The sequence below is a fragment of the Aquarana catesbeiana genome, linkage group LG11 (genome assembly GCF_042186555.1).
Source record: "Aquarana catesbeiana isolate 2022-GZ linkage group LG11, ASM4218655v1, whole genome shotgun sequence".
Classification (NCBI taxonomy): Eukaryota; Metazoa; Chordata; class Amphibia; order Anura; family Ranidae; genus Aquarana; species Aquarana catesbeiana.
This window is the reverse complement of record NC_133334.1, coordinates 211,439,974-211,467,025: the sequence shown is the minus strand read 5'-3', so window position 1 is coordinate 211,467,025 and position 27,052 is coordinate 211,439,974. Positions and strand designations below refer to the sequence as shown.

The following is a 27,052-nucleotide window of genomic DNA, read 5'->3' as shown; positions in this document are numbered from 1 at the left end:
GTGCGTGACGGGTGTGTGCACGCGCACGTGCGTGTTAACGTTGTTTGGCGCATAAAGGTCTTCCTGCTGCACTGGCGCGCTGCTGTTTCGTCTTCAGCTTCTGTGAACTTGTTGCCCGCACCTGATTGATCTGTCTACTATACTGACCCGGCTTGTCTGACCATCTCTCTCTCTCCAATCCGACCCGGCTTGCCTGACCCTGCTGCTGTCTCTGCCAGTACCCATTGCCGACTTCTGCCTGCTTACCGACTCTGCCTTTTGCCTGCCGTTATCACCTGCCTTGATTGCCTGCCGACCCGGACTGTCTGACCCTGCTTGTGCCTGCCGTTAGCTCCGTGTGCTGCTGCACCTTCAGCTCCAGCTCCAGTGATATCTGCATCTTCTAGTGCTTCAGCCTGCTGTTCTCCGCTGACCACCTTCACTTGCAGTCCAGCCATCCCCGGAGGGATCTCTACCGTGCTCCAGCACCAGAGACTTCTACCTCACCAGGCACTCCTACCCCACTGTGCTCACAAGACCACTGTTCCCACTCCAGTGGCTCCTGAACCAGCGTTGTATGAGAGGTCTTCTCCGTCAGGCTCTACTACCAGGTACCTAACAACGTTGTTATTTGTTGACAGGTGGAGGTTTGATACATGTTATGATGTTTGTCTTTGCAATATTCTGTGTCCAATAAACTGATTCAATGTTGATACTGCATAAATGTCTGAGGTCATTTTATATCTGCTTTTTTGGGATATTTTCCCATTAATAAATTTAATCTCTCCTCACCCTCCCACTGGCATTCAGCTGCTTCAGGGAGGAAAATACAGAAACCGATTCCACTAAAGTCCGCCTCCTCTCCAGGTTCCTCTTCTTTGTGTTGCCTGGCCTGTGTGCTCCATTGAAACCCCCCCCCCCCTGCTGGGTTCCCCTACACAACCCCCCCCCCCCCCCATCGGCTGCTGCGGGGGATGTGTCAGGATGCCATTGCTGATGGCAGGATGGCATTTTGGCAGTGTAGGGGACCCCCTCAGTGCACAAGCATGCGTTTAAGCAGTGGGAACAGGGCATAGAATGGGAACTGCACATTCACTGCCCCCTTGCTATGGGTTTACCAGCCTGCATCTCAGAGGTGCCGGACTGGTTACTACTGGCAGGGGGTAGGATATAGTATTTTTATATAATTTGTTTATTTAAAAAACGTAACCTTGAGCTGCAGAACCTATACTGAAACTGCAGGTTTAGCACTCTCTATAGACAAGTATTGCATTTTCAATACAAAAATGTAATATTGTGATAGCTCAACTATGCACATTTTAGTCAAAAGTAGTCTAGGAGAATGTCAGGTGAATGTGCAAAAAAGGATAACATTCACCTTTTTCTTAATTAGGATGAATGCTACCATATAGACATTTTCCTGTTGAACAGATGATTCTGAATATCGAAGAATGTAATTTGCACTGGGTGAATCTTCCACTAATTTGGCTTAATACATAGCAAAAATGTTCACCACAGAATTTAGGTTAAATCTAGTGCGAATTACTTTGATCTATGAACAACAGAACTTTTATTTGTTTATAATGATATTTTTAGCAACCTGTCATTTTTAATTTTTGCCAACCTGATTAACTTTTTACAGCTTTTGATGTATTCTTTTTAAAACTAAAATTATTAAAGTATTCCTTGTGTAGTTTTGTAAATGCACTTTCCTTTTTTTAAAGCTTACATAGCATACACCTGCTATGATCAGTGTACTACAGCCGGAACTACAAGTCTCAGTGTCGTACATTTGGCGTATACAGTACTGCAGGGGCTGAATGAAAGTATTAAAGTTTGGAGCAGCAGCTAAATGTGGGACAGGTGTTATTATGTTTAATCTTTATTTATTAAAAGTTACTGCACATACAAACAGTACAAAATAGAACATATCCATTTAAAAGATAAGTTACATGAGGTATGTAAAGACCGATCTAGACAACATTATGAATCTAAATCAAGGAAAGTGAACACAAGGCATGTGTAAACATATGTGTGAACACAAGGTATGTGAGTGCGACATTCGAAAAAGATAACAAATACAATGCCAAAAAATTAGAAACATAGTAATACAAACAGTAAAGGTGAGTAGTGACATATCCTGAACATCAGGGGTTAATAGACCCTAATTCGTAAGGGAGAATAATGAAGAACCAATTTTAAGATAATTGAAAGGCCTCCAAAGGAGTTATGGTATATATTTTTGGGGGGAGAAATTGGCTGTAACTGCAATATGAGGCCAATTACATCCTCATGCGACTAGACAATGATAAGCAAGCAAACAGTGAATACGAAAAAAAAAAGAGAAACAAAGGAATAAGAGAGGAGAGAGAAAAGAAGGGAAAGGAAGAAAGCAGTGAAGAAGAAGAAAGAAGAAAAAAAGGGGGGGGGGTTAAAGAAAGTCCTAAACCCAAAGCCTGACGCCACCTTTAGAGCATTCACTGATCACTTAGGATTTAGGGTAGAGAAGGGATCTTAAGAGAAATACGTGGCAAATTCTGAGGAATATCTAAAATAATTCCACACAGTCCATTTAATACTGTAAGTGTCCGATTTGTCATTTTCCCAGGAGACCATCTGTTCCGTGTGACTTAGGGAGTCTATCTCACAGGCCCAGTCAATCAGAGGGGGGTGCCCGGTTTACACCAGTTTCTAGATATAACAGTATGTGCTGTAGTTAAAAAGTGGCAAAGTAAGCCTATTTTATTCTGCTTATAGGACCCAGGCATCATGGATAACAGCGTAATCAGAGGATCATCAAGAATCCGATCTCTGGCCAATTTATGATACAGTTGATGCATTTTGTCCCAAAATAGGGTGATTACTGGGCAGGTCCCCCATATATGTATCATAGTACATGGGGCATTCATGCACCTCCAGGAGACGTTTGGTATAGAGACATCAATATTATGCAGGATCGAAGTGCATCAATGACATCTTGATTAAATCTTATAATTACACTCCTGAGCTCTGGTAGATATGGAAACTTTGTAAGTAAACACTAGTATCTTATCCCAGTCTATGTCATCCTCAGTAAAAGCAAGGTCCTTTTACCTCTGAGAGAAAAAGTGTTGGTTTGAAGGATGTGTCTAATTCATGAGACGTTTGTACACTGAGGATAGGGCATGAACAGGACTTTCAGATTGGAGAAGTTAGGATTTAAAGTCAGTATAAAGACGGAAAAGGGCCTCTCGTGATTGTATAGTTCGAAAATGATGATGGAGCTGCGACTATTCAAGCCATGCAGTTGAAGGATTATGACAGTGTGGCAGGAGGCTGGAAAGAGGAGGTAATGATCTCTGATGCAGCGTACACATGGTCAGACTTTTCGACCGGACTGGTCCGACGGACTTCCCAACGGACTTTCAACTGACTTTTGACGGACTTCCGACGGACTTTTTAACGAACGGACTTGCCTACACATGATCACACCAAAGTCCAACGGATTCGTACGCGATGACGTACACCGGACTAAAATAAGGAAGTTGATAGCCAGTAGCCTATAGCTGCCCTAGTGTAGTTTTTTTGTCCATCGGACTAGCATACGACGAGCGGATTTCTGGGTCCGGCAGAGTTACGACGTAAAGATTTGAAGCATGTTCCAAATCTAAAGTCCGTCAGACTTTCAACAGAAAAAGTCCGCTGAAGGTCCAATGAAGCCCACACACGATTGGATTGTCCGCCGGACTCGGTCCGTCGGACCAGTCCGATAGAAAAGTCTGTTCATGTGTACGCTGCATGAGACAAAGTATGAGAGAGAAACACTCTAGAAGTCTTGGCCCATAATACAAAAGGAGAGGCTTGCAGAATACAAGGTCACCGAACAATGATTTTAGGGGACTAGGCCTAGTAGGCAGACGCCCCTTAAATTGGTAATAGTCCCAGTAGTGTATATGAGACCAAGAGTGGCAGGGATCCTGTGGGAGGTCCCTGTGCTGGGGGGGTCAATGGTGAGGATGTAATTTCCAGGACAATAAGGTCGTTTTCTAGGGCAGTCCATGGAACCAATCCAAAATGCGGATTAGGGAGGACACATGAAGATATAGCAACATATGAGGAAGTGCCATATCATCCTACACTTAGGTAATGACAAATTAGTTGATTTAAATAGGACATACATTTTATTTGAGTACAGTGTTGCATGACCATGCAATTTTCAGTTAAAATAAGGCAGTGCCGTATTGCGAAAAATGGCCTGGTCAGGAAGGGGGTATATCTTCCAGAGCTGACGTGGTTAAGACTACATATTGCAAAAAGTGCAGGGGTCAGGAATATGTAGCGCACAAAATGCAAAGAACAGGTGTATTTATTGCATGTAGGGGTCAGGAGTACAAAATAAAGAGTGCAGGGCTCAGAAAAAGTGCAACCCGCCCCCCCCTCAAGAAATACTTTCCCACTTTCCCTTTCAGCAACACAAATCCTCTCCTCCCCGAATAATCCCCCCCAGCACAAACCCTCTCCCCTCCCCAAATCTCCCTCTCCCCCCCAATATATTCTGTCTCTGCTGAACTTACAAACCTTGAATATAGCACAACATGGGAGATATTCTTCCTCCTAGGCTCTTCCTCAAGTTCTGTCATGTGACACTTCAGAAACGAGGAGGGGCCTAGGGAAAGCTTTCTTTGGCTCTAAAGTGAATTGCTGTAACATAAAGCCAGCAGGGAAAGATGCTGGATGCTTCGCTTCAGTGACTGGGATTGTGGTGTCAGGAACCCAGGGCACTCTGTAGGAGATATGGGGCGTTTGTCCTGGGTTCCTGCCACCGCAATCCCAGGAGGAAGAATATCTCTGGTCAGAAGCGCAATGTGTGACTTTAAAGCAGTACTCAACCCCCCCATGCTTTTTTCCCCACTTACCTGTGGTGCACTTCAAAGCACATGCTCGCTCACACAGTGAATCCAGCATTGTCCCACTGTGATCCACTATTCGGGTGTGACACAACGGGTCCTGTGCGGCCATCTTGAACCTCTTTAGATGGTTGCCTCTTCTGGGTGCAGGAACCAGCTCTAATGACACACAGAACCAGCCCCCAACCTCCCCCCCCCCCCAGATCGCCCTCAAATGCTCCCTGGCTACTCAATGTGCAGATTCTGCAGTCTCCTTGGAGTTGTGATGTAAGTATCCCAGGAGGCTGCAGGACCAGGTATACATCATTGCATTTGGAGTGGCAGGGGGTGGAGCTAAAAAAAAAAATAGACAGGAAAATTCTGTTAGCAGAGGGAGGAAGTGCTAAAATGAAACTAGCTTCATTTTGGGAGTTTTATTCTGCTTTAGTCTAGTTCCGCTTTATTATAATAAGTGTGTTGTTTTTTAATATCTAAGTACATTTTTATGGAGAGGAATATGGGGACTGCCATTGCTGGCTGTCGCTGGTCTCAATACTTTGAGTCACTGGAGCAAAACAACCATGATCTGCATACTTGATCCAGTTTGCTCATGCTCATACAGACAACTCTTATATCTTGATATTACATAGGAACATGTGTAGCAGTGGACATATCTCACCCCTTTGTAATATGCTGATATAATAACAGAGATCACTTTTACCTAACACATGGACACATACATACCTGTCACTTTAAGGTGTTTAAGCAACAGAGCACACAAATTCTATGTGAAATTTATTGAGGTGTGCAGGGTGTATTTCAAAATATAATGGGTAGACCTGTTATAATTACAGGGTGGTGATAATTAAGAGAATAACTGGTTTCATTTGACTGCTCCTGTAAGAACATGAAACTGGGAACAGTTATTAGCTCCTGTTATTGTTTGCGGATAACTAGTATCAGTTACCTAACTCCACCCTGTGCGAGTACTAGTTAGACTGGCATATTTAGGTCCGTTTAGCTGTCCTGGATTAAATCTTAACAATGCAACTGTTTTTCATCTCCCTTCAGTTTTCCTTCTTTTGAGCATTACAAAATATGCACCTATTATTTGGGATCATGCTAGTTCTTGTGAAATAAAGTGTTAAGAAACACAGTCATTATTTCCTAATAGCTACCTGTGACAAACCCAACAGGGACAGGGGCTTTTGGAGGGGACTAGGGGCTAGCCTTCTACCCACTAATTATGGCCAATGGAGAAGACCTGGGATTTTGTTTGCTTTTCCTAGTCAGCTCATGGAAAAGAGCTCAGTTCAGCATCTGAACCCATGGAGAGAGAAGATCATTCTCTAAAGAGAGAATGGTCTGATGAACACTTATGCCCTGTACACACGACCGGTTTTGCCGTTGGAATAAACTCTGAAGGTTTCTCTGACTGAACTCCGACGTAATTCCGCTCAAGTGGTCATGCCCACACATGGTCACACCAAAATCCAACCGTCCATAACGCGGTGACGTACAACATGTACGACAGGACTAGAAAAAGGAAGTGCAATAGCCAGCGCGCCACCCTTTGGGTTCCTTCTGCTAATTTCGTGTTTATCTCGTGTTAGTAGAAGTTTGGTGAGAGACGATTCGCGCTTTTCAGCTTTCGTGCTTTTCAGTTCGTTACTGCTCTTCAGTTTGTGCTTGTGGGTTTGTATATGCTTTTCAGAGCGTGTAGACAGTTTGTATCTGTTTTGTCAGTGTGTTCTTGTCCGCTCGTTTCTGATTTTCAGCTCGCTCTTCACAGGCCTTGCTGTTCTTCAGTGCGTTCTGTTAGTGCGCTCTGACCAGCCGACCGCTTTGAAGCCATGTTGCGTGTACGTACTCGTCATAGAGTTCGTGCTGTGTGGAGGCTTGGTGTTGGGGTTCATTCTTTGACCCAAGCCCAGTCCATGGACCAAGAATTGGTGACCAATTCTCTCGTATGCCTTTGCTTCATGAGATCCAGGAGAATAATCCTGAGGATTTCAGGAACTTTCTCAGGATGACGGACCCCGTTTTTCACCGTCTGTTGGCTTTGCTGACCCCTTATATTAGCATGAAGCAAGCCATCACTCCGGAGCAGAGGCTAGTCGCCATGTTGCAGTACTTGGCGACTGGGAGAAGCCTGCAGGAACTCAAGTTCTCGACAGGCATCTCCCCCCAGGCTCTGGGGATCATTATCCCAGAGACCTGTTCTGCTATTATTCAGGTCCTGCAGAAGGACTATATTAAGGTAAGTTTTGTCCTTTAACATCACATTCTATTGTATTTAATGTTTGCTAATGTTTTGTATTTTTTTCATCATTCCCTAATTACCATTATTGTAATATGCTTTGTGCCCATGCATGCTGTAATCTTTTAATGCTCCTTTTTTGGCCTACATGCATATTTTCCTTCACTAACCTCCCCAGCATGCTATCCTGGGCCCATATACACCTATAGCCTAGTCACTTCAAAATATATTTTGTCAGCTCCATTGTAGTGCTTTACCCCAAATACCCCCTAAAATCTGTACAAATGTTATTGTTGTCCTTAAATTCAGCCAGAGTGCCAGAGGCTTTTTTTGGGGGGGCCCAAACTCATCTCAAACCCTACCCCCCCTCAAATTTTTACAATGGGCCATCAGAGGGGGGGATTAATCTGATAAGTGGCCCTTATATTTTTGTCTTTAAATACTCCTTAAAATAAATGTTATATTGATGTTGGCCAAGAATGTTTGTGTCTAATCTGCTTGCAATGTTATGTGCAAAAGTACTAATATTATTTTTTCTGTTTTGACTCCACAGTGCCACAGGAATGGCAGACTGTGGCCTCCCATTTTGCCGACCGTTGGGACTTTCCCAACTGTGGAGGGGCTATAGATGGGAAGCACGTCCACATCGTGCCACCACCCCATTCGGGGTCATACTATTTTAACTATAAGGGGTTTCATAGTATCGTGTTAATGGCAGTGGTGTTGGCACAATATGAGTTCCTCTATGTGGACGTGGGGAAGAATGGCTGGATGTCGGGCGGAGGAGTCTTCACCCAGACGGAGTTTTACCAATGGCTCCAGAGTGGTGGCCTGGGATTGCCACCTGATGCGGACAACGTTGATGGACTCCCATTCATCTTTCTTGCTGATGAAGCGTTCGGTCTGGGCGAGCACCTGATGAGGCCATTCCCCCAAAGGACCCTCACCCTGGAGAGGAGGGTTTTTAACTACCGGCTGGCCAGAGCCAGAAGAGTCGTGGAGAATGCCTTCGGGATAATGGCCAGCCGGTTCTGCCTGTTTCTGACAGCCATACACATGGCGGAGTATAAACTCAACCACATAATCTTATGCTGCTGCATTTTGCAAAACTTTGTACGTAAAAATTCACACAATTATCTTGCCTCAGTTGGCTCTGAGGCCGGACTTATTTCCAATCCTCTTACGGGCCTGGATACTGGCCATCCTGGCTTGGCACCCCAAACCGCCCGTGAAGTTCGGGAGAAATATGTTCATTATTTTACGGGTAGGGGGGGCCATTGCAATGCCAAACAATGTTTAATTTTTATGAATAAAAAAAAAGATCTGATAAAATCTTGAAATTTCTTTATTGCTTGTGTTTCTTTTGGGCTGTCTCCTAAGTTCTCCTAGTGCACTTGAAGTGCCAAGTGGGTTTTCCTTTAGTAAATAAGCCCCATTGTCACTGTAAACACCAAATTACTTAAAAAACGGGCATTGAGCCTTGAAATAAGAAGCCACACATTGTTCATTAGCAAACATTTTACCTTTTACTCTCTTTTTACATTCACATGTGCGTTTTAAATTTTTGCTGTAAAACTTTTTTTTTTTCTAATTTAAAAAAAAATACATTTTTTGTTGTTATAAACACACATGTTTCTAAACATAACACACCCAACTCTAGAACTTACAAAGTTCAATGTTGAAAAACTGAAGGCAATATCAGACATTATAGTGTCAAAAATGTCTTCATCAGATGGCGTGATGTCACCCCTGTAAAAGCCAAATTTTGAAGATGCACACAATTTGGGAGTCAAAATTGGGATTTTCCTCCTGATCCCAGGCCTAATGTCAACATGTGCTATCTCCCATCATGGGGGATCAATGGACGTGTTTTGGGGTTGCAACCCCTTCCTCTCACCTCCTAGAGTTACAAGGAAGGGGTTGCACCCACAAAAAGTGTACTTTTCTCCCCTATGAGAATGAAACAAAAGGTATACATAGCACACAGATATTTGAGTCAAGAAATAGGAATATGAAACATTGCTGGGAAGTGGGGGGTAATTTTCTGTTTTTGGCAGAGTTCCAATCTGAAAACATGATTTTTGACCTTACCAAAGCTGGAATACTTCCCTTTTCTGACAATTTTCACACATGGAGACACCCCAAGTATCCACTGGAGCACCTGTGTGGGACACCTTAAAAAGTTTGTTCTTGTGTCCCACACTAGTGCTCCTGAGTCCAGATGTGTAAACACCTGCTTAGTGTCCTCTCCTTTATACATTACACTGAATCAAGCTTGCATTTCATTCTAGTTACAAACACATCTAGACAGCAATGTCCAAAAATTAGTTTGATTAGACGAATAGGCATGACCAAATATATTTAAACTGTATCTGCCCAAAACATCGTAGTTAATGAGCATACAATGTTCGATGACCGATTACTGTGCCCACGAACATGAAAAAGTCACCATTTTAAACTGTACAACAGTTAAGAAAATCACATGGCACAGCATGCAAGTAATAATAATAATAGGAACACAGGACAACTACTTACTTTTTAGAAGCACTCTCTTGATTCTTCTGTACTGATCCTGCTCCCTCAGTTTCAGGTCTGGAAGCATTTCCTTAATTGCTCCTTGGATCGTCGTACCCCAAAATTCCTGTGCAGACTTTTCACAACTTTAGTCATGATCTTGGCCTTTCTCACATTTGGGTTTAGTTACGGTCCATGCTTCCATCATAGTCGTTACTCCTCAAAATGTCCACCATCTCCACATCTCTTTAAAGGCCATATTTGAGGCCTTAAGTCTTCTCCTCCAGGATCGGGACGTTTCTGGCTCCGGGCTTTCCTCCTCCTCCTTATTATTATAAGTAGCACACACCTGCTCTTTCTCCACCATGTCGCACACCTTAAAGAGAAGGGGTGGGGAATATTCGAGAAAGAAACGTCAGGGGCGGCCGACGCGGGCGTAGTTTCAGGCATGCGCAGTGTATATAAAGTTAACACGCATGTGTCATACGTACGTTCTGTGTGCGGAGGAAGGAGGACCGGAAGTGACATACGTTATAACGAAGGTACATTTTGAACTTGGGCCATCAGTGGCCTATACTGCTTCAAGATTGAGGCCGATATTCAGATAAGAATATGAGAGTTTAGGCTGACATTAGTGTTTTTGTCTTGTGTATTGTCTTACAGAAAAGATAAATCACTTTAAGGACCTAGAGTTCATGTCCGGTTTCACAGACAGCTAAAGGGAGATGAGGAATTTGTGGGAGGTGAAACACAGCTTATATTATAATAAACAAGCTAGGAGGTCATCGCTGGAGAAACTTCTTGGAATTTGTGAAGACTCGGGTCCCCAATGCAAACATGAAGTTTTTGCACAATAAAATTGGGATCTTGAGGAACATGTATAAGAAGGAGCATAATAAGATCCAGAAATCCCTCAGATCAGGAGCAGCAGCAGAGGACTTGTATGTACCCAGGCTGTGGTACTTCAACAAACTGTGCTTTCTGGATGACCAGACTGAAGCCAGGGAATCACTTTCTACCCTTCCCTGCACCCTTCCCTCCACCCTTCCCTCAACCCCAGCAGAGAATGACGAGGAACAACCTGGGCTTTCCATCCTGGAAGAAGTGGATGCGCCCAGCTGGAGCCAGGTATATTATTTGTAGACATATTTATTGTCGTAATATTAATGATGTTAACTAGATGTTATAATTGCTAACTAATTCATGATTTTAAACAAAAGTGATTTACATATGAATAGACAGTAGTGGCCAAAATGTTTGGGACAACAAAGAAAAATGCTGGGGTCAGAATGATAGTCTTTTCTATTTATTAACATTCAATTTGCAAGTCATGAGCTGAAAATTGTTTGTGATTGATGAAGCAAAAAGTAAAACGAAGTCTCTTTTTTATACACAGGATGAGCTCAGCCAGGAGGAGGGTCTGAAAAGTGGCAGGCAGGAGGAGGCCGTGCCCAATGACAGCCAGGAGGTGGCCGTGCCCAGTGACAGCCAGGAGGTGGCAGTGCCCAGTGACAGCCAGGAGGTTGGCGGGCCCAGTGTCGGCCAGGAGTTGGCTGGCCACAGTAGGGGCCTCACCCAATCCCAGGTACCGCCCCTCTGCCTTCAAACAAAAAGGCCCAGGAAGGAGACGATGATGGAGGAGGCAGCACTGGGCCTCATTAGGGAACTGAGTGATGTGCTCAGAGGCCCCCCCGACAATGAAAAGGCCTATGGCTGCTATATAGCCACAAGATTGTTGAAATTTTAGGAGGGCCAACGCTTACTCTTTGAGCAAATTATTTTTGAGGGCCTTCAGAAGGGGTTGAGGGGCCAGCTGACAGAGAACAGCCACATATATGATCTCACCCATCCTCCTCCTGCCACAAGTCCACCACCAGAGCCACAGCCTCCAAGGAAGGCTGCAGGGAAGGCTGCAGGGAAGCATGGAGTGAAGGTTGCAGCGAAGAGAAAAAAGTGATGGCCTGGGTTCAGTCTGTCTGACAGAAGACGCAGGCTGGTGTAGTACCACAGCCTGGGGACATATATGTCATCTGCTGCTGGTCCTGATCTCGGGGAGTCCTGTACCAGATTGGGCTCAAAATTATATGGACTCCTCAAGATAACATTTTTTGTTTACACAGACTTGATGTGTGACCTGGGGCCAAAAGGCTTCACAAATTCCAAAAGTTTCTCCAGTCTTGCCTTCCTCTTTATTTTGTTAACTAGAATAAATGGATATTTTATTTTGAGAAAATACTTGCCTATATGTGTTTTTATTAAAATAGGACAGATTGTTTGTGAGTAGGCAGGTACATTTCAAAAAGACAATGTCAAATTAACAAGGGACACCAACCAGCCTCCTTGAGGTTACAAAATACAAGGTAATAATGTTATTGTGTTAACTTGACACACCAAAAAAAAAAAAAAAAAATTATGGAGATCACTAGAAAATATTTTTGCAATAATCAAAAAAAAGGAGACCTTGATGAAAAAAAATGATCAAAAAAGATGACTATAAAAAATAATTCTCAACATTATTCTGGAGATCTGACTTTAAAATCATAAAAGATTATTCATGAGATCACGAGAAATAATAAAGAAAAAGTTTGTGAGAACTCTGTGTGAATAGCAGCAAAACAAGTTCATTCTTCTAGCATTATAAAGCACAAAAGAATGAGCTGCATGCGTCGTTTTTGGTATGTCGGAACAGCATACAGACGAGCAGGTTTCCCGATAGTATTTAGTTCCGTCGGAAAAATTTAAAACATGTTCACTATCTAAGTCCATCAGAATTTTCGACGGAAAAAGTCCGATGGGGCATACACACGGTCGGAAAATACGATGAAAAGCTCCCGTCGGACTTTTTCTGACGGACATTGCGCTTGTGTGTACGCGGAATTAGAGCAGGGCTTGGATTAATTCTCTGAATAAAGACAATAAAGCTTCCCTTCTGGAGTTGATGGAAAAATGTAATATTGAACTTGTACAGGTTCTTGGTCAGAGGAAATATGGTGGCCCTCCTGCAGACTGGGTTGGAAAAGCTCCTACGCTTCGGACAGAAATATTTATCAACAAAAAAATCTATGAAGATAAACTAATTCCACTTTGTCAGACTGCTGGAACATTGTATGAGTTTTGTCTTTTGATGACTTGTATAGTGGACAGATTACACAAGTGAAAGTTGGATAATGAGATTTGGATAGCCTTGGGTCTTCTTTCTGGGGAACTGGTGCCGAACTGTCTGGGTGTGCATTGACCTGAGTCACCTAGGCTTGTCTAGGTGACTAGTTGTTAATTAGCATACTGTTAATTGGATCCGTGTTAGCTGTTAGTTGCTAGCTGTTGATTAGCTTACTGTTGATGTTAAGGTTAGCTGTTCATTAGATGTACTGTTAGATGTACTGATGATATTACTGTTTATAGTTTGCATTGTTTAGGATAATGTGATCAAGCTCTTATTTGATTTTGTGTGGTATATATTCTGTGTCAGTTTACAATAAAGTAAGTTCCAGTTTGCACCTAAGCTAGTGTCGTCTAGTTCTTGGGTGCAATTATATATTATAATACCTGGATGCCAGGTGGTCCGTCACATTTGGTGGCAGCAGTTGGATCCTCCCTACAGGCTGTTCAAACCACCACTGGGACGCAGATATCAAAGAAGTGTTCCAGGAGCCAGTCGCCATGCAAGCGGAGTTCCGGCGGCGAATGCAAGAGACATTCGCCCAGTATGGAGAGCCTGTACAGGACGCGCTGGAATTAAGAGATGCAATCAACCGGTAGTTCTGGATGGAGGCTCTCCAAATGGAGCAAGACTATTATGGAAAGGTCCTCCCTTTGTCCATAGATCTGTACTGGCTGCAGTCAGACTGACATATACCATTCCCAGGAGAGCATCCTCGGGAGGAATGGCTGACAGAGCTGGATAGGCTGGTCCAGGCGGAAATGGTGTTGGATGATGGGTATCAGGCACTGCAAAGGTATGCTACCCAAGTGTATCTGTGGCTGAAAAACAACAATCCCATAAAAGGCTATGACTACGTTGGCCCGGGATTGATAATTGAAATGCTTTGTGACGATCCACATTTCGGTAATGCAGAGTGGAGATGGGAGGACATCCGAGATTTTAGGGAGTTGGAGCTTCCCAGTGAGCTCGGATTGAGTAGTGACTTGGACTTTATAGTTACACAAAAATGGGAGCTGAAACAAGGGTATAAAAGACTGTTCGACGAAGCTTAACACTATGCCCCAGCACCCATGGTTGTTATGGATTATGAGTGACCTGTGTTAACCTGCAACATCTATATTTAAGATTTTCATATCTCATAGATATGATGTGGGTTAAATGAGAGTTCTTTGACCAAGAGTGAAAGCTTTAAATATAATAACATTTATTACAGTATCGTTAAAGTTTAGCTAATACACAATCATCTATCTATAGTCTTACACCAAGGAAGAAAATATTAGGTTTAAATAAAATATTTACATGAAGGAATACAGAGTATATTCCTTAAAACGGTAATCTACAAACATATTTAGTTACAAGTAAAAGGGCATACCTTTCCCCATAATTACCCATTCTTACCAAAGTTCCATTCTGATGGCTGGTCTCCCCTCCCCTCCCCGCTAGTCTGTGTATATCAAACCAAGCTGATGTCTCATTGGTTGGCACAGCGTGCAATTGATTGGTGAGCTTCCCTATTGCTGGTTAAGGATTGGCTGCATCTCCAATCCCTATACTTTGCATAAGTCACCCCCCTTTAATGCAAATCCTTGTGACTATTAATGTAGGAGATTGATTTGAACTTTCCCGGGAAGTTAAGTATTGGCCTCCCTTCATTGCATATCCCACCATGGGATTCTTTTTTTTTCTCACTCCCCAGCGGCAGTCTGACATGCAGGCAGGGGAGGAAGCCATTCCCCCTCCCTAGCAGCACATTCACAGTCCAGGAGAAGGTGGTCATCCTTCCTTCTCAGCAGCGGATCTACAGTCTGGGAGCAGAGGAAACTGTCCTCCCTCCTCAACAGTCAGCCAGAGTGGAGGAAACTGTCTTTCCTCCCTTGCGGCAGATCCACAGTCCGGGAGAGGAGGTGGTCTCCCTCCCTCCCCAGCCGCAGTTCCACAGTCTTAGAGAGGAGGTGGTTGTTCTCCTTCCCCAGCAGCAGATCCACAGTCTGGGAGCGGAAGAAGCCATCCTCCCTCCCCAACAATCAGCCAGAGCGGGGGGAAAACAGCAAGGATCCGTGCACCTGGGAGACAGTACCAGAGAAATGTCCTCCCAGCAGCTTGATGAGGGTACGGGAGATGGAGCAGCCAGCTCATCTCCCCAGAAGCAGTTCAAGGATCACTCCACAAAGGCAGATCCACAGTTAGGGAGGGGAGTTGATCATAGCAGCAGCAGCATTTTTTTGTGATGTATATATTCTGTGTGAGTTTACAATAAAGTCAGTTCCAGTTTGCACCTGAGCTAGTGTCGTCTAGTTCTTGAGTGCAATTCTACGCTATAATACCTGGTTCCTGGTTCCAGAGTGGGGGAAGCTGTCTCTTGGCGGAGGCACCTAGAGTGAGTGCCAGGCAGTCCGTCACACTACCATTAAGACCGAGTCTTGAAATTCAAAGTGTCATTCTCCATGACAGGTTTAAATGTCATTGATGGCTGTGGGGAAGTAACAAAGGTGGGGAAGTTTTAAAAACAGCAGAGGCATTTAGCGCATAGTGACACTCCCCCATCAAATTTCCTAGTTCCCTTTAGGCAGTTGTTTCTCTGCTAAAAAATAAGGTGCCATGGAAATGTTTGCAAGGCAGACCTGGGGAGAGAGTCAAATATCCTTTTACCTAATTTTATTAAAAACATAAAGGTGACTCTGAATTAAGCTGAGCTTGAACCAAGTTTTGGCTCCTTCATGCTTTAAAGGACTTACTGATTGTTAGACAAATATTAGAATATGAGCTGCTCCATGAAGTGGATGAACATTCCATAATCTACTGGGTTAAATGGCAGGGTTTCATCCACAATATTCCCAAATAATACTTAATACTAAGTGTCATATTTTGTTTTACCCCCTGTTTCTTTCTGTATACTTTTGCTAAAAATATAATAAAACTAGAATCCTAAATAATCATTAAAGTGTATGTCCAGCCCAAAAATTTAGTTTTTCATTTCCCATATTTGCACAGCATGTGAAAAACTGCAGACAGTATCATAGCCAATTTTCAACGAGTGATGTCGTTAACACCAAATAATTGATGCCGCCATCAGGAGTCTTTAAAGGCAAAAGCTTGGTTCAGAGCAATGTTATTAGTCACAACATAAAAAAAGCGATTTTTTTTTTAATAACAGCCCCTTCATCAAACAGTGAGTCCTTCCCCACTCTATCCAAATCTAGAAAAATGTTTTTAGCTTGACATAATTCTAAAGTACTAAGCGGGGGCACAGCTAATCTTTTCTAATGTAAAATAGCCTTCTGTGCCTATTCATTATAAATAAAATGCAACCATACTTGTAATGCCTTATACAATGTAGATAACAAATACATCATGATGAAGCTTTCAATGAGGAGGAAGGGATTAGTAGCGGTTACTACCAGATCTTGTCTCTCAAAACATTTATACGAAATACGCATTCATAAAATTCAATAGATTCCAGAAAGGTAGTATTTCCAGAACAAATCTTAAAGGCCAACAGCAAGCAAAGCAAAATGAAAGGTGTCACTGCTGTTTTTTTTTGTTAGTGCAATACCCCGTGTTGTCATCCTTATCCTTCACTACTTAGTCATTGTCCCCACACAAGCACGTGCATATTCAATGTTCCATTTGCTTCTACCAGATCAGTGACTCGCAAATAAATGAAGGATTCAAAAGAAAACAATTGGCAATAGAAGCTTGCATACTTGCAATACTTCCATTCTGAAAGGTTTCTCAGAAAGTCTGTTTAATGCCCTATACACACGACCAGTTTTGCCGTCGGAATAAACTCCGAAGGTTTCTCCGACGGAACTCCGCGGTCTTGCCTACACACGTTCACACCAAAGTCCGACTGTCCAGAACGCGGTGACGTACAACACGTACAACGGGTCTAGAAAAGGGAAGTGCAATAGCCAGTAGCCAATAGCTTCCGTCTTGTACTTGCTTCAGAGCATGCGTTGTTTTTGGTCCGTCGGAACAGCATACAGACGAGCAGGTTTCCTGATAGGAATTGGTTCAGTCGGAAATATTTAGAACATGTTCCATTTCTAGGTCCGTCAGAATTTTAGAAAAAGAAAGTCCGATGAGACATACACATGATCGGAATAGACGATGGAAAGCTTCCGTCGGACTTTTTCTTCCGTCGGACATTCCGCTCGTGTGTACACGGCATTAGGCTTGGTTCACACTATGAACCGCATGTGAATCACTCAGGAACCGCACCGCATTCCTGTTTACTTCACATTCAGTGTGGTGCAATTTGAGCCAATTCATTTTGAATGAGCTGAAATCACACTACATCACACCAAAGAAGTGCATGCACCTTTTCTGAGCCACACCGCAACCTGATCGGATGGTCGTTTTTCGTACTATGCAATCTGTTGTAATCCAGTAAAAGCAAATGCACTGTGTTTGCAGCTTGTGTTTAAAGGTGTCGTTAACTTTGTATTGACACCCGCAGCAGCAAGGGCAATGCGATTTGCATGCACAGATCGCAGCATTTCCCGCACCCCATAAGTTTGAACCACGCCATAGATATGTAGCCATATTTCTAAATGTAGATTCATATATGCACACTTTACAAGCAGAAAAACAAAAATATGTTCCTTAACACATCGATTATTGTCAGTGACCCTTTTTTTGGTACTGCAATGTGAAAGAAGGCTCATGTATTAGAAGGCCAGTCATGTTTATTCTGACAAGAGACAAATCTAGACAAATAACAGAATGAAGGAGGAATTAGGGAGGTTTCTTGTAGCAATGAAATGCTGAAAGATTTAAGGATAACAAGAAGGTGAGGTTGACAGGGGGAGTGGTAGCCCGAGGAAGAAAGGGTGTGGTGACTTGCGGAGGCTGGAGCAGGTATTTCTAGGATAGTGAGAAGTGGCAGAGGCATAAAGACTACTGGATAACTAGACAGACAAACAGATATTTTTTCTTATTTAAGAGTTTTAAGGTTGGCATGTAATAACAGTCGTTTGAGGATTAAAAATTTTGCTCAACTAGCTTCAATATCACATAAAACATAACCACCAACACAAAGTTCTCATACAATGTTAAAACAAAAGCTGGCCATAAACTTTAGGCACAATCTAATCCCACTAAGGCTCGGTTCACACAGGGGCAACACGACTCTGGCCGCGACTTTGCGAGGCGACCTGGACACCACCTGAGGGCGACACCACAGCGCGACTTGGGGCGACTTACAAGGCGACTTCAAGTCGCCTCCAGGACAGGCGACTTTCCAGTGGCCAATCAAACAACAATCAGCTCTGGGGGAGGGAGGGGTTTGCTTGAGAAAACCATCTTCTCTTCCTGTGAAGTCGCTTCACTATAAACCATGATCCGACTTGTAGGCGACTTCCATTGAAATCCATGGGTACAAGTCGCCTAGAAGTCGCCTTGAAGTAGTACAGGGACCTTTTCTGAAGTCGGAGCGACTTCAGTAGCGTACATTAAGACGGCTCTCATTCACTTGCATGGAATTTCTGATGTCAAGCGACTTGGGGCGACTTGAGGTCTGACAAGTCAGATCCCAAGTCGCGGTAGTGTGAACCGGCACTCAGGCTAACATAACAGCAGGTGGTGGCACAAAACTGAAAGCTTGTATTTTCTCTAGTTACACTTTGTAGAGGAATGAGGATCACAGTGGAGAACCAGCTTATCCTGTGTATGGGGTGGAGGTTAGAGGATGTAGAGACTTCTCTTTCCAAGCAATATCCCATAGGCCTCATGCACACTTCTTGCATTCTGCACATTCATACCTGGGTGCATGCTGCCCTAAACGTTAGTACCATTCAGTGCACAGTCCAGACCCATCCAGCTACGCAGCTTTCAGCCTCCCATAAAATTTAACAGGCTCCACGAAAAGGCAGGGATCTCATGTTTAGAAGCTAAATGCCCATGTGTATAAGGTTGTAGACATGAGACTGTTGCCTGAGCTGACCTTTTGGTGACTGTTATCTTAGGTCGAGCCTAGCTTTCTAGTGGAACTGATCTAAAAAAGTGAACATTTGTTATGTTTTAGGAAACATCTAGAAATACAAGTGTGCCTAAGCAGTTCCCTGAAAAATCTACCTTAAGCCTAGTACGCATAGGCCAAATGTCGGGTGGCATTGGCCGGTTCAATAAAAACTGTCTGACATTTGGCCCCATATTTAAAAAGGGATCAAAGTCTTTACCAAGTAACTATAGACCTGTTAGTTTAACCACTTCAGCCCCGGAAAATTTGGCTGCTGAATGACCAGGCCATTTTTTGCGATTTTGCGCACTGCGTCGCTTTAACTGACAATTGCTCAGTTGTGTGATGTTGTACCCAAACAAAATTGACGTCCTTTTTTCCCACAAATAGAGCTTTCTTTTGGTGGTATTTGATCATCTCTGCGTTTTTTATTTTTTGCGCTATAAACAAAAAAGAGCGACAATTTTGAAAAAAACACAATATTTTGTACGTTAAATACCCCCATTTTTTAAAAAAAGCTATTTTTTTCTCAGTTTAGGCCAATATGTATTCTTCTACATATTTTTGGTAATAATAATCGCAATAAGCGTATATTGATTGGTTTGCGCAAAAGTTATAGCATCTACAAAATAGGGGATAGATTCATAGCATTTTTATTATTATTTTTTTTTACTAGTAATGGCAGCGATCTGCGATTTTTATTGTGACTGCGACATTATGGCAATTTTGACACATTTTTGGGACCACTGACATTTATACAGCAATCAGTGCAATAAGAATGCATTGATTACTGTAAAAATGTCACTGGCAGTGAAGGAGTTAACACTAGGGGGCGATCAAGGGGTTAACTGTGTTCCCTACTACGTGTTCTAACTGAAGGGGGGATGGGACTTGCTAGGGGAAAAGATAGATCAGTGTTCATACTTTGTATGAACACACGATCAGTCTCTTCTCCCCTCAGAGAACCGGGATCTCTGTGTTTACACACAGAGATCCCGCTTCTAGCCGCATCACGAGCGATCGCGGGAGCCCAGGCGGTCATCGCGGCCGCCGGGCACTCGCATCGGCTCTGGGGGTGAGCAGCGGGAGCGCCCCCAGTGGCCACAATTAGAAGCGGCGTAACATGACGGCGATGCGCGCAGCCGAGTAATGTTGCCGCAGTACAACTGAGGCGGCTGGTCGGCAAGCGGTTAACTTCTATAGATAGGAAGATACTGGAGAGTTTAATAAAGGATCACATAGACGAGCTCTTGCTGGAAAAAAATATTTTAAGCAACAGACAGCATGGATTCATGAAAGACAGAAGTTGTCAAACAAACCTGATTTCTTTTTATGAGGAGGTAAGTAAAACCTTGGACAGAGGGGTGGCTGTGGACGTGGTATACCTGGATTTTGGAAAAGCATTTGACACAGTTCCCCACACACGGCTCATGTGTAAGGTAGTCTACAGGCTTGGAAAGATACATTTGTAAATGGACAGAAAACTGGCTAAAAACTCTGAATGGTCTAAGGTTATCAGTGGTGTACCCCAAGGTTCAGTGCTGGGACCCTTACTTTTTAATATCTTTATAAATGATATAGGATCTGGGATTAAAAGTAACATTTCTGTCTTTGCAGATGACGCTAAGCTATGCAGTGGAATAACGTCCTTGCAGGATGTCTCCAATTTACAAGCCAACCTCAATGCACTGTCTAATTGGGCAACTATGTGGCAAATAAGGTTTAATGTTGATAACTGTAAAGTTATGAACTTGGGGGCTAAGAATATGCACGCACAAACAAGGCCAAGGCCAAGGACAAATCCAAGGGAAAAACCAAGCTTGACTTACCACCAGCCCGCAGACAACCAAATAATCCAACAGTATGCGTTAAAAGCAGGAGTTTAGCCTGCACACATTTGCAAATGCATGCGTAAGCCACAGGGCCTTGATAAGGCACCCTGGTATCTGTGGTACCTAACACTAATTTATAAGTGTCCCCACAGTGGAGGCACATGCATTCTGATGCATAGGTGAGAGCAGGTGGACTGAAGGGGAACCACCCCTTCTTAACCACTTGACGACCGCCTCACGCCGATGTACGTCGGCAAGGTGGCACGGACAGGCAAAATCACGTACATATACGTGATTTGCCTTCCGCGGGTGGGGGGTCCGATCGGACCCCCTCCCGGTGCCCGAGGCGGTCGTCTTTTGTCCCACGGCGATCGGAGGTGAGGGGGAGGCCATCCGTTCGTGGCCCCCCCCTTGCGATCGCCGCCGGCCAATCGAATCATTCCTTTGCTGCTGTATGCTAAACAGCAGCAAAGGAAATGATGTCATCTCTCCTCGGCTCGGTAATTTCCGTTCCGGCCCGAGGAGAGAAGACAGGTATGTGAGTGCACAACACTACACACACACACAGTAGAACATGCCAGGCACAAAAAACACCCCGATCGCCCCCCGATCCCCCCCCCCAATCACCCCCAGTGATTGGGACAGTTAGTATTAGCCCCCTGTAGGTCTAGGATACCCCCCTAACCCCCCCTAATAAAGTTTTAACCCCTTGATCACCCCCTGTCACCAGTGTCGCTAAGCGATCATTTTTCTGATCGCTGTATTAGTGTCGCTGGTGACGCTAGCTAGGGACGTAAATATTTAGGTTCGCCGTCAGCGTTTTATAGCGACAGGGACCCCCATATACTACCTAATAAATGTTTTAACCCCTTGATGGCCCCCTAGTTAACCCTTTCACCACTGATCACCGTATAACTGTTACGGGTGACGCTGGTTAGTTTGTTTATTTTTTATACTGTCAGGGCACCCGCCGTTTATTACCGAATAAAGGTTTAGCCCCCTGATCGCCCGGCGGTGATATGCGTCGCCCCAGGCAGCGTCAGATTAGCGCCAGTACCGCTAACACCCACGCACGCAGCATACGCCTCCCTTAGTGGTATAGTATCTGATCGGATCAATATCTGATCCGATCAGATCTATACTAGCGTCCCCAGCAGTTTAGGGTTCCCAAAAACGCAGTGTTAGCGGGATCAGCCCAGATACCTGCTAGCACCTGCGTTTTGCCCCTCCGCCCAGCCCACCCAAGTGCAGTATCGATCGATCACTGTCACTTACAAGGCACTAAACGCATAACTGCAGCGTTCGCAGAGTCAGGCCTGATCCCTGCGATCGCTAACAGTTTTTTTGGTAGCATTTTGGTGAACTGGCAAGCACCAGCCCCAGGCAGCGTCAGGTTAGCGCCAGTAGCGCTAACACCCACGCACGCACCGTACAGCTCCCTTAGTGGTATAGTATCTGAACGGATCAATATCTGGTCCGATCAGATCTATACTAGCGTCCCCAGCAGTTTAGGGTTCCCAAAAACGCAGTGTTAGCGGGATCAGCCCAGATACCTGCTAGCACCTGCGTTTTGCCCCTCCGCCCAGCCCAGCCCAGCCCACCCAAGTGCAGTATCGATCGATCACTGACACTTACAAAACACTAAATGCATAACTGCAGCGTTCGCAGAGTCAGGCCTGATCCCTGTGATCGCTAACAGTTTTTTTGGTAGCTTTTTATTGAACTGGCAAGCGCCAGCGGCCTAGTACACCCCGGTCATAGTCAAACCAGCACTGCAGTAACACTTGGTGACGTGGCGAGTCCCATAAGTGCAGTTCAAGCTGGTGAGGTGGCAAGCACAAGTAGTGTTGCGCTGCCACCAAGAAGACAAACACAGGCCCGTCGTGCCCATAGTGCCCTTCCTGCTGCATTCGCCAATCCTAATTGGGAACCCACCACTTCTGCAGCGCCCGTACTTCCCCCATTCACATCCCCAACCAAATGCAGTCGGCTGCATGAGAGGCATTTTCTTTATGTCCTCCCGAGTACCCCTACCCAATGAACCCCCCCCAAAAAAGATGTTGTGTCTGCAGCAAGCGCGGATATAGGCGTGACACCCACTATTATTGTCCCTCCTGTCCTGACAATCCTGGTCTTTGCATTGGTGAATGTTTTGAACGCTACCATTCATTAGTTGAGTATTAGCGTAGGGTACAGCATTGCACAGACTAGGCACACTTTTACAGGGTCTCCCAAGATGCCATCGCATTTTAAGAGACCCGAACCTGGAACCGGTTACCGTTATAAAAGTTAGTTACAAAAAAAGTGTAAAAAAAAAAAAAATATATATATAAAATAAAAAAAAATAGTTGTCGTTTCATTGTTCTCTCTCTCTCTCTATTCTCTCTCTCTATTGTTCTGCTCTTTTTTACTGTATTCTATTCTGCAATGTTTTATTGTTATTATGTTTTATCATGTTTGCTTTTCAGGTATGCAATTTTTTATACTTTACCGTTTACTGTGCTTTATTGTTAACCATTTTTTTGTCTTCAGGTACGCCATTCACGACTTTGAATGGTTATACCAGTATGATGCCTGCAGGTTTAGGTATCATCTTGGTATCATTCTTTTCAGCCAGCGGTCGGCTTTCATGTAAAAGCAATCCTAGCGGCTAATTAGCCTCTAGACTGCTTTTACAAGCCGTGGGAGGGAATGACCCCCCCACCGTCTTCCGTGTTTTTCTCTGGCTCTCCTGTCTCGACAGGGAACCTGAGAATGCAGCCGGTGATTCAGCCAGCTGACCATAGAGCTGATCAGAGACCAGAGTGGCTCCAAACATCTCTATGGCCTAAGAAACCGGAAGCTACGAGCATTTTATGACTTAGATTTCGCCGGATGTAAATAGTGCCATTGGGAAATTGGGGAAGCATTTTATCACACCGATCTTGGTGTCGTCAGATGCTTTGAGGGCAGAGGAGAGATCTAGGGTCTAATAGACCCCAATTTTTTCAAAAAAGAGTACCTGTCACTACCTATTGCTATCATAGGGGATATTTACATTCCCCGAGATAACAATAAAAATGATTAAAAAAAAAAAATGAAAGGAACAGTTTAAAAATAAGATAAAAAAGCAAAAAAATAATAAAGAAAAAAAAAAAAAAAAAAGCACCCCTGTCGCCCCCTGCTCTCGCGCTAAGGCGAACGCAAGCGGCGGTCTGTCGTCAAACGTAAACAGCAATTGCACCATGCATGTGAGGTATGGCCGCGAAGGTCAGATCGAGGGCAGTAATTTTTGCAGTAGACCTCCTCTGTAAATCTAAAGTGGTAACCTGTAAAGGCTTTTAAAGGCTTTTAAAAATGTATTTATTTTGTTGCCACTGCACGTTTGTGCGCAATTTTAAAGCATGTCATGTTTGGTATCCATGTACTCGGCCTAAGATCATCTTTTTTATTTCATCAAACATTTGGGCAATATAGTGTGTTTTAGTGCATTAAAATTTAAAAAAGTGTGTTTTTTCCCCAAAAAATGCGTTTGAAAAATCGCTGCGCAAATACTGTGTGAAAAAAAAAATGAAACACCCACCATTTTAATCTGTAGGGCATTTGCTTTAAAAAAATATATAATGTTTGGGGGTTCAAAGTAATTTTTTTGCAAAAAAAAATAACTTTTTCATGTAAACAATGAGTGTCAGAAAGGGCTTTGTCTTCAAGTGGTTAGAAGAGTGAGTGATGTGTGACATAAGCTTCTAAATGTTGTGAATAAAATGCCAGGACAGTTCAAAACCCCCCAAATGACCCCATTTTGGAAAGTAGACACCCCAAGCTATTTGCTGAGAGTCATGTCGAGTCCATGGAATATTTTATATTGCGACACAAGTTGCGGGAAAGAGACAAATTTTTTTTTTTTTTTTTCACAAAGTTGTCACTAAATGATATATTGCTCAAACATGCCATGGGAATATGTGAAATTACACCCCAAAATACATTCTGCTGCTTCTCCTGAGTACGGGGATACCACATGTGTGAGACTTTTTGGGAGCCTAGCCGCGTACGGGACCCCGAAAACCAAGCACCGCCTTCAGGCTTTCTAAGGGCGTGAATTTTTGATTTCACTCTTCACTGCCTATCACAGTTTCGGAGGCCATGGAATGCCCAGGTGGCACAAAACCCCCCCAAATGACCCCATTTTGGAAAGTAGACACCCAAAGATATTTGCTGAGAGGTATAGTGAGTATTTTGCAGACCTCACTTTTTGTTGCAAAGTTTTGAAAATTGAAAAAAGAAAAAAAAAATGTTTTTTCTTGTCTTTCTTCATTTTCAAAAACAAATGAGAGCTGCAAAATACTCACCATGCCTCTCAGCAAATAGCTTGGGGTGTCTACTTTCCAAAATGGGGTCATTTGGGGGGGTTTTGTGCCACCTGGGCATTCCATGGCCTCCGAAACTGTGATAGGCAGTGAAGAGTGAAATCAAAAATTTTCACCCTTAGAAATCCTGAAGGCGGTGATTGGATTTCGGGGCCCCGTACACGGCTAGGCTCCCAAAAAGTCCCACACATGTGGTATTCCCATACTCAGGAGAAGCAGCTAAATGTATTTTGGGGTGCAATTCCACATATGCCATTGGCATGTGTGAGCAATATATCATTTAGTGACAACTTTGTGCAAAAAAAAAAAAAGTGTCACTTTCCCGCAACTTGTGTCAAAATATAAAATATTCCATGGACTCAATGTGCCTCTCAGCAAATAGCTTGGGGTGTCTACTTTCCAAAATGGGGTCATTTGGGGGGGTTTTGTGCCACCTGGGCATTCCATGGCCTCCGAAACTGTGATAGGCAGTGAAGAGTGAAATCAAAAATTTACACCCTTAGAAATCCTGAAGGCGGTGCTTGGTTTTCGGGGCCCCGTACGCGGCTAAGCTCCAAAAAGTCCCACACATGTGGTATCCCCATACTCAGGAGAAGCAGCTGAATGTATTTTGGGGTGCAATTCCACATAGGCCCTTGGCCTGTGTGAGCAATATATCATTTAGTGACAACTTTTTGTAAATATTTTTTTTTTTTTTGTCATTATTCAATCACTTGGGACAAAAAAAATAAATATTCAATGGGTTCAACATGCCTCTCAGCAATTTCCTTGGGGTGTCTAATTTCCAAAATGGGGTCATTTGGGGGTGGTTTGTACTGCCCTACCATTTTAGCACCTCAAGAAATGACATAGGCAGTCATAATCTAAAAGCTGTGTAAATTACAGAAAATGTACCCTAGTTTGTAGACGCTATAACTTTTGCGCAAACCAATAAATATACGCTTATTGACATTTTTTTTACCAAAGACATGTGGCCGAATACATTTTGGCCTAAATGTATGACTAAAATTTAGTTTATTGGATTTTTTTTATAACAAAAAGTAGAAAATATAATTTTTTTTCAAAATTTTCGGTCTTTTTCCGTTTATAGCGCAAAAAATAAAAACTGCAGAGGTGATCAAATACCATCAAAAGAAAGCTCTATTTGTGAGAAGAAAAGGACTCAAATTTCGTTTGGGTACAGCATTGCATGACCGCGCAATTAGCAGTTAAAGCGACGCAGTGCCAAATTGGAAAAAGACCTCTGGTCCTTAGGCAGCATAATGGTCCGGGGCTCAAGTGGTTAAAGGTACAGGGGCACACTGAACACCCACCATATAGCACAATGGCTGCAAAGGTGTCAGTGTGTTGCCTGACCAAAAAACACAACAGTGATACAAAAAAGACGCCACTTGCTCCCATCTATAGCTGGCTATTGCAGTACATACATATTAGAGGAGTACAACTGGGGGAATCAATGGTGGAGAAGGATCAATAATAGCATGCAATGCCAAGCTGCGGTTTCCAAAGCATGCAAAGTCCTTTCTTGTATTAAGAGAGGTATGGACTCCAGAGAGAGAGATATCATTTTGCCCCTGTACAAATCATTAGTATGACCTCATCTTGAATATGCAGTTCAGTTTAGGGCACCAGTTCTCAAAAAGGATATCAGGGAACTGGAGAAAGTACAGAGAAGGGCAACCAAAGAGGAATGGAGGAGCTCAGCTATGAGGAAAGATTAGATGAACTGAATCTATTCCCTCTTGAGAAGAGGAGATTAAGGAGGGATATGATCAACATGTACGACTACATACTGTAAGTGGTCCATATAGTGAACTTGGTGTTGATTTATTCACTTTAGGTCATCACAGAGGACAAGGGGGCACTCACTCTTTACGTCTAGGGGATTAAAGATTACATCTCCGAATATGGGAAAGGTTTCTTCACAGTAAGAGCTGTGAAAATGTGGAATAGACTCCCTCCAGAGGTGGTTCTGACAAGCTCAGTAGATTGCTTTAAAAATGGCCTGGATTCATTCCTAAATCTACATAATATAACGGGGTACTAACATATATAGGTAAAGTTGATCCAGGGAACATCCGATTGCCTCTCGGGGGATCAGGAAGGAATTTTTTCCCCTGCTGTAGCAAATTGG

General features: G+C 43.5%; 1 protein-coding gene across 1 annotated transcript in view; it reads right to left on the bottom strand.

The window, feature by feature from the left end:
* Positions 1-5,021, bottom strand: part of OVOL1 (ovo like transcriptional repressor 1) — an 88,264-nt gene extending 83,243 nt beyond the window's left edge. Inside the window, exon 1 of the mRNA XM_073605250.1 lies at positions 4,875-5,021. Within this exon, the coding sequence (XP_073461351.1) occupies positions 4,875-4,977 (103 nt within the window). The 5' untranslated portion in view covers positions 4,978-5,021. The remainder of the gene's footprint in view (positions 1-4,874) is intronic.
* Positions 5,022-27,052: the final 22,031 nt, after the last annotated feature.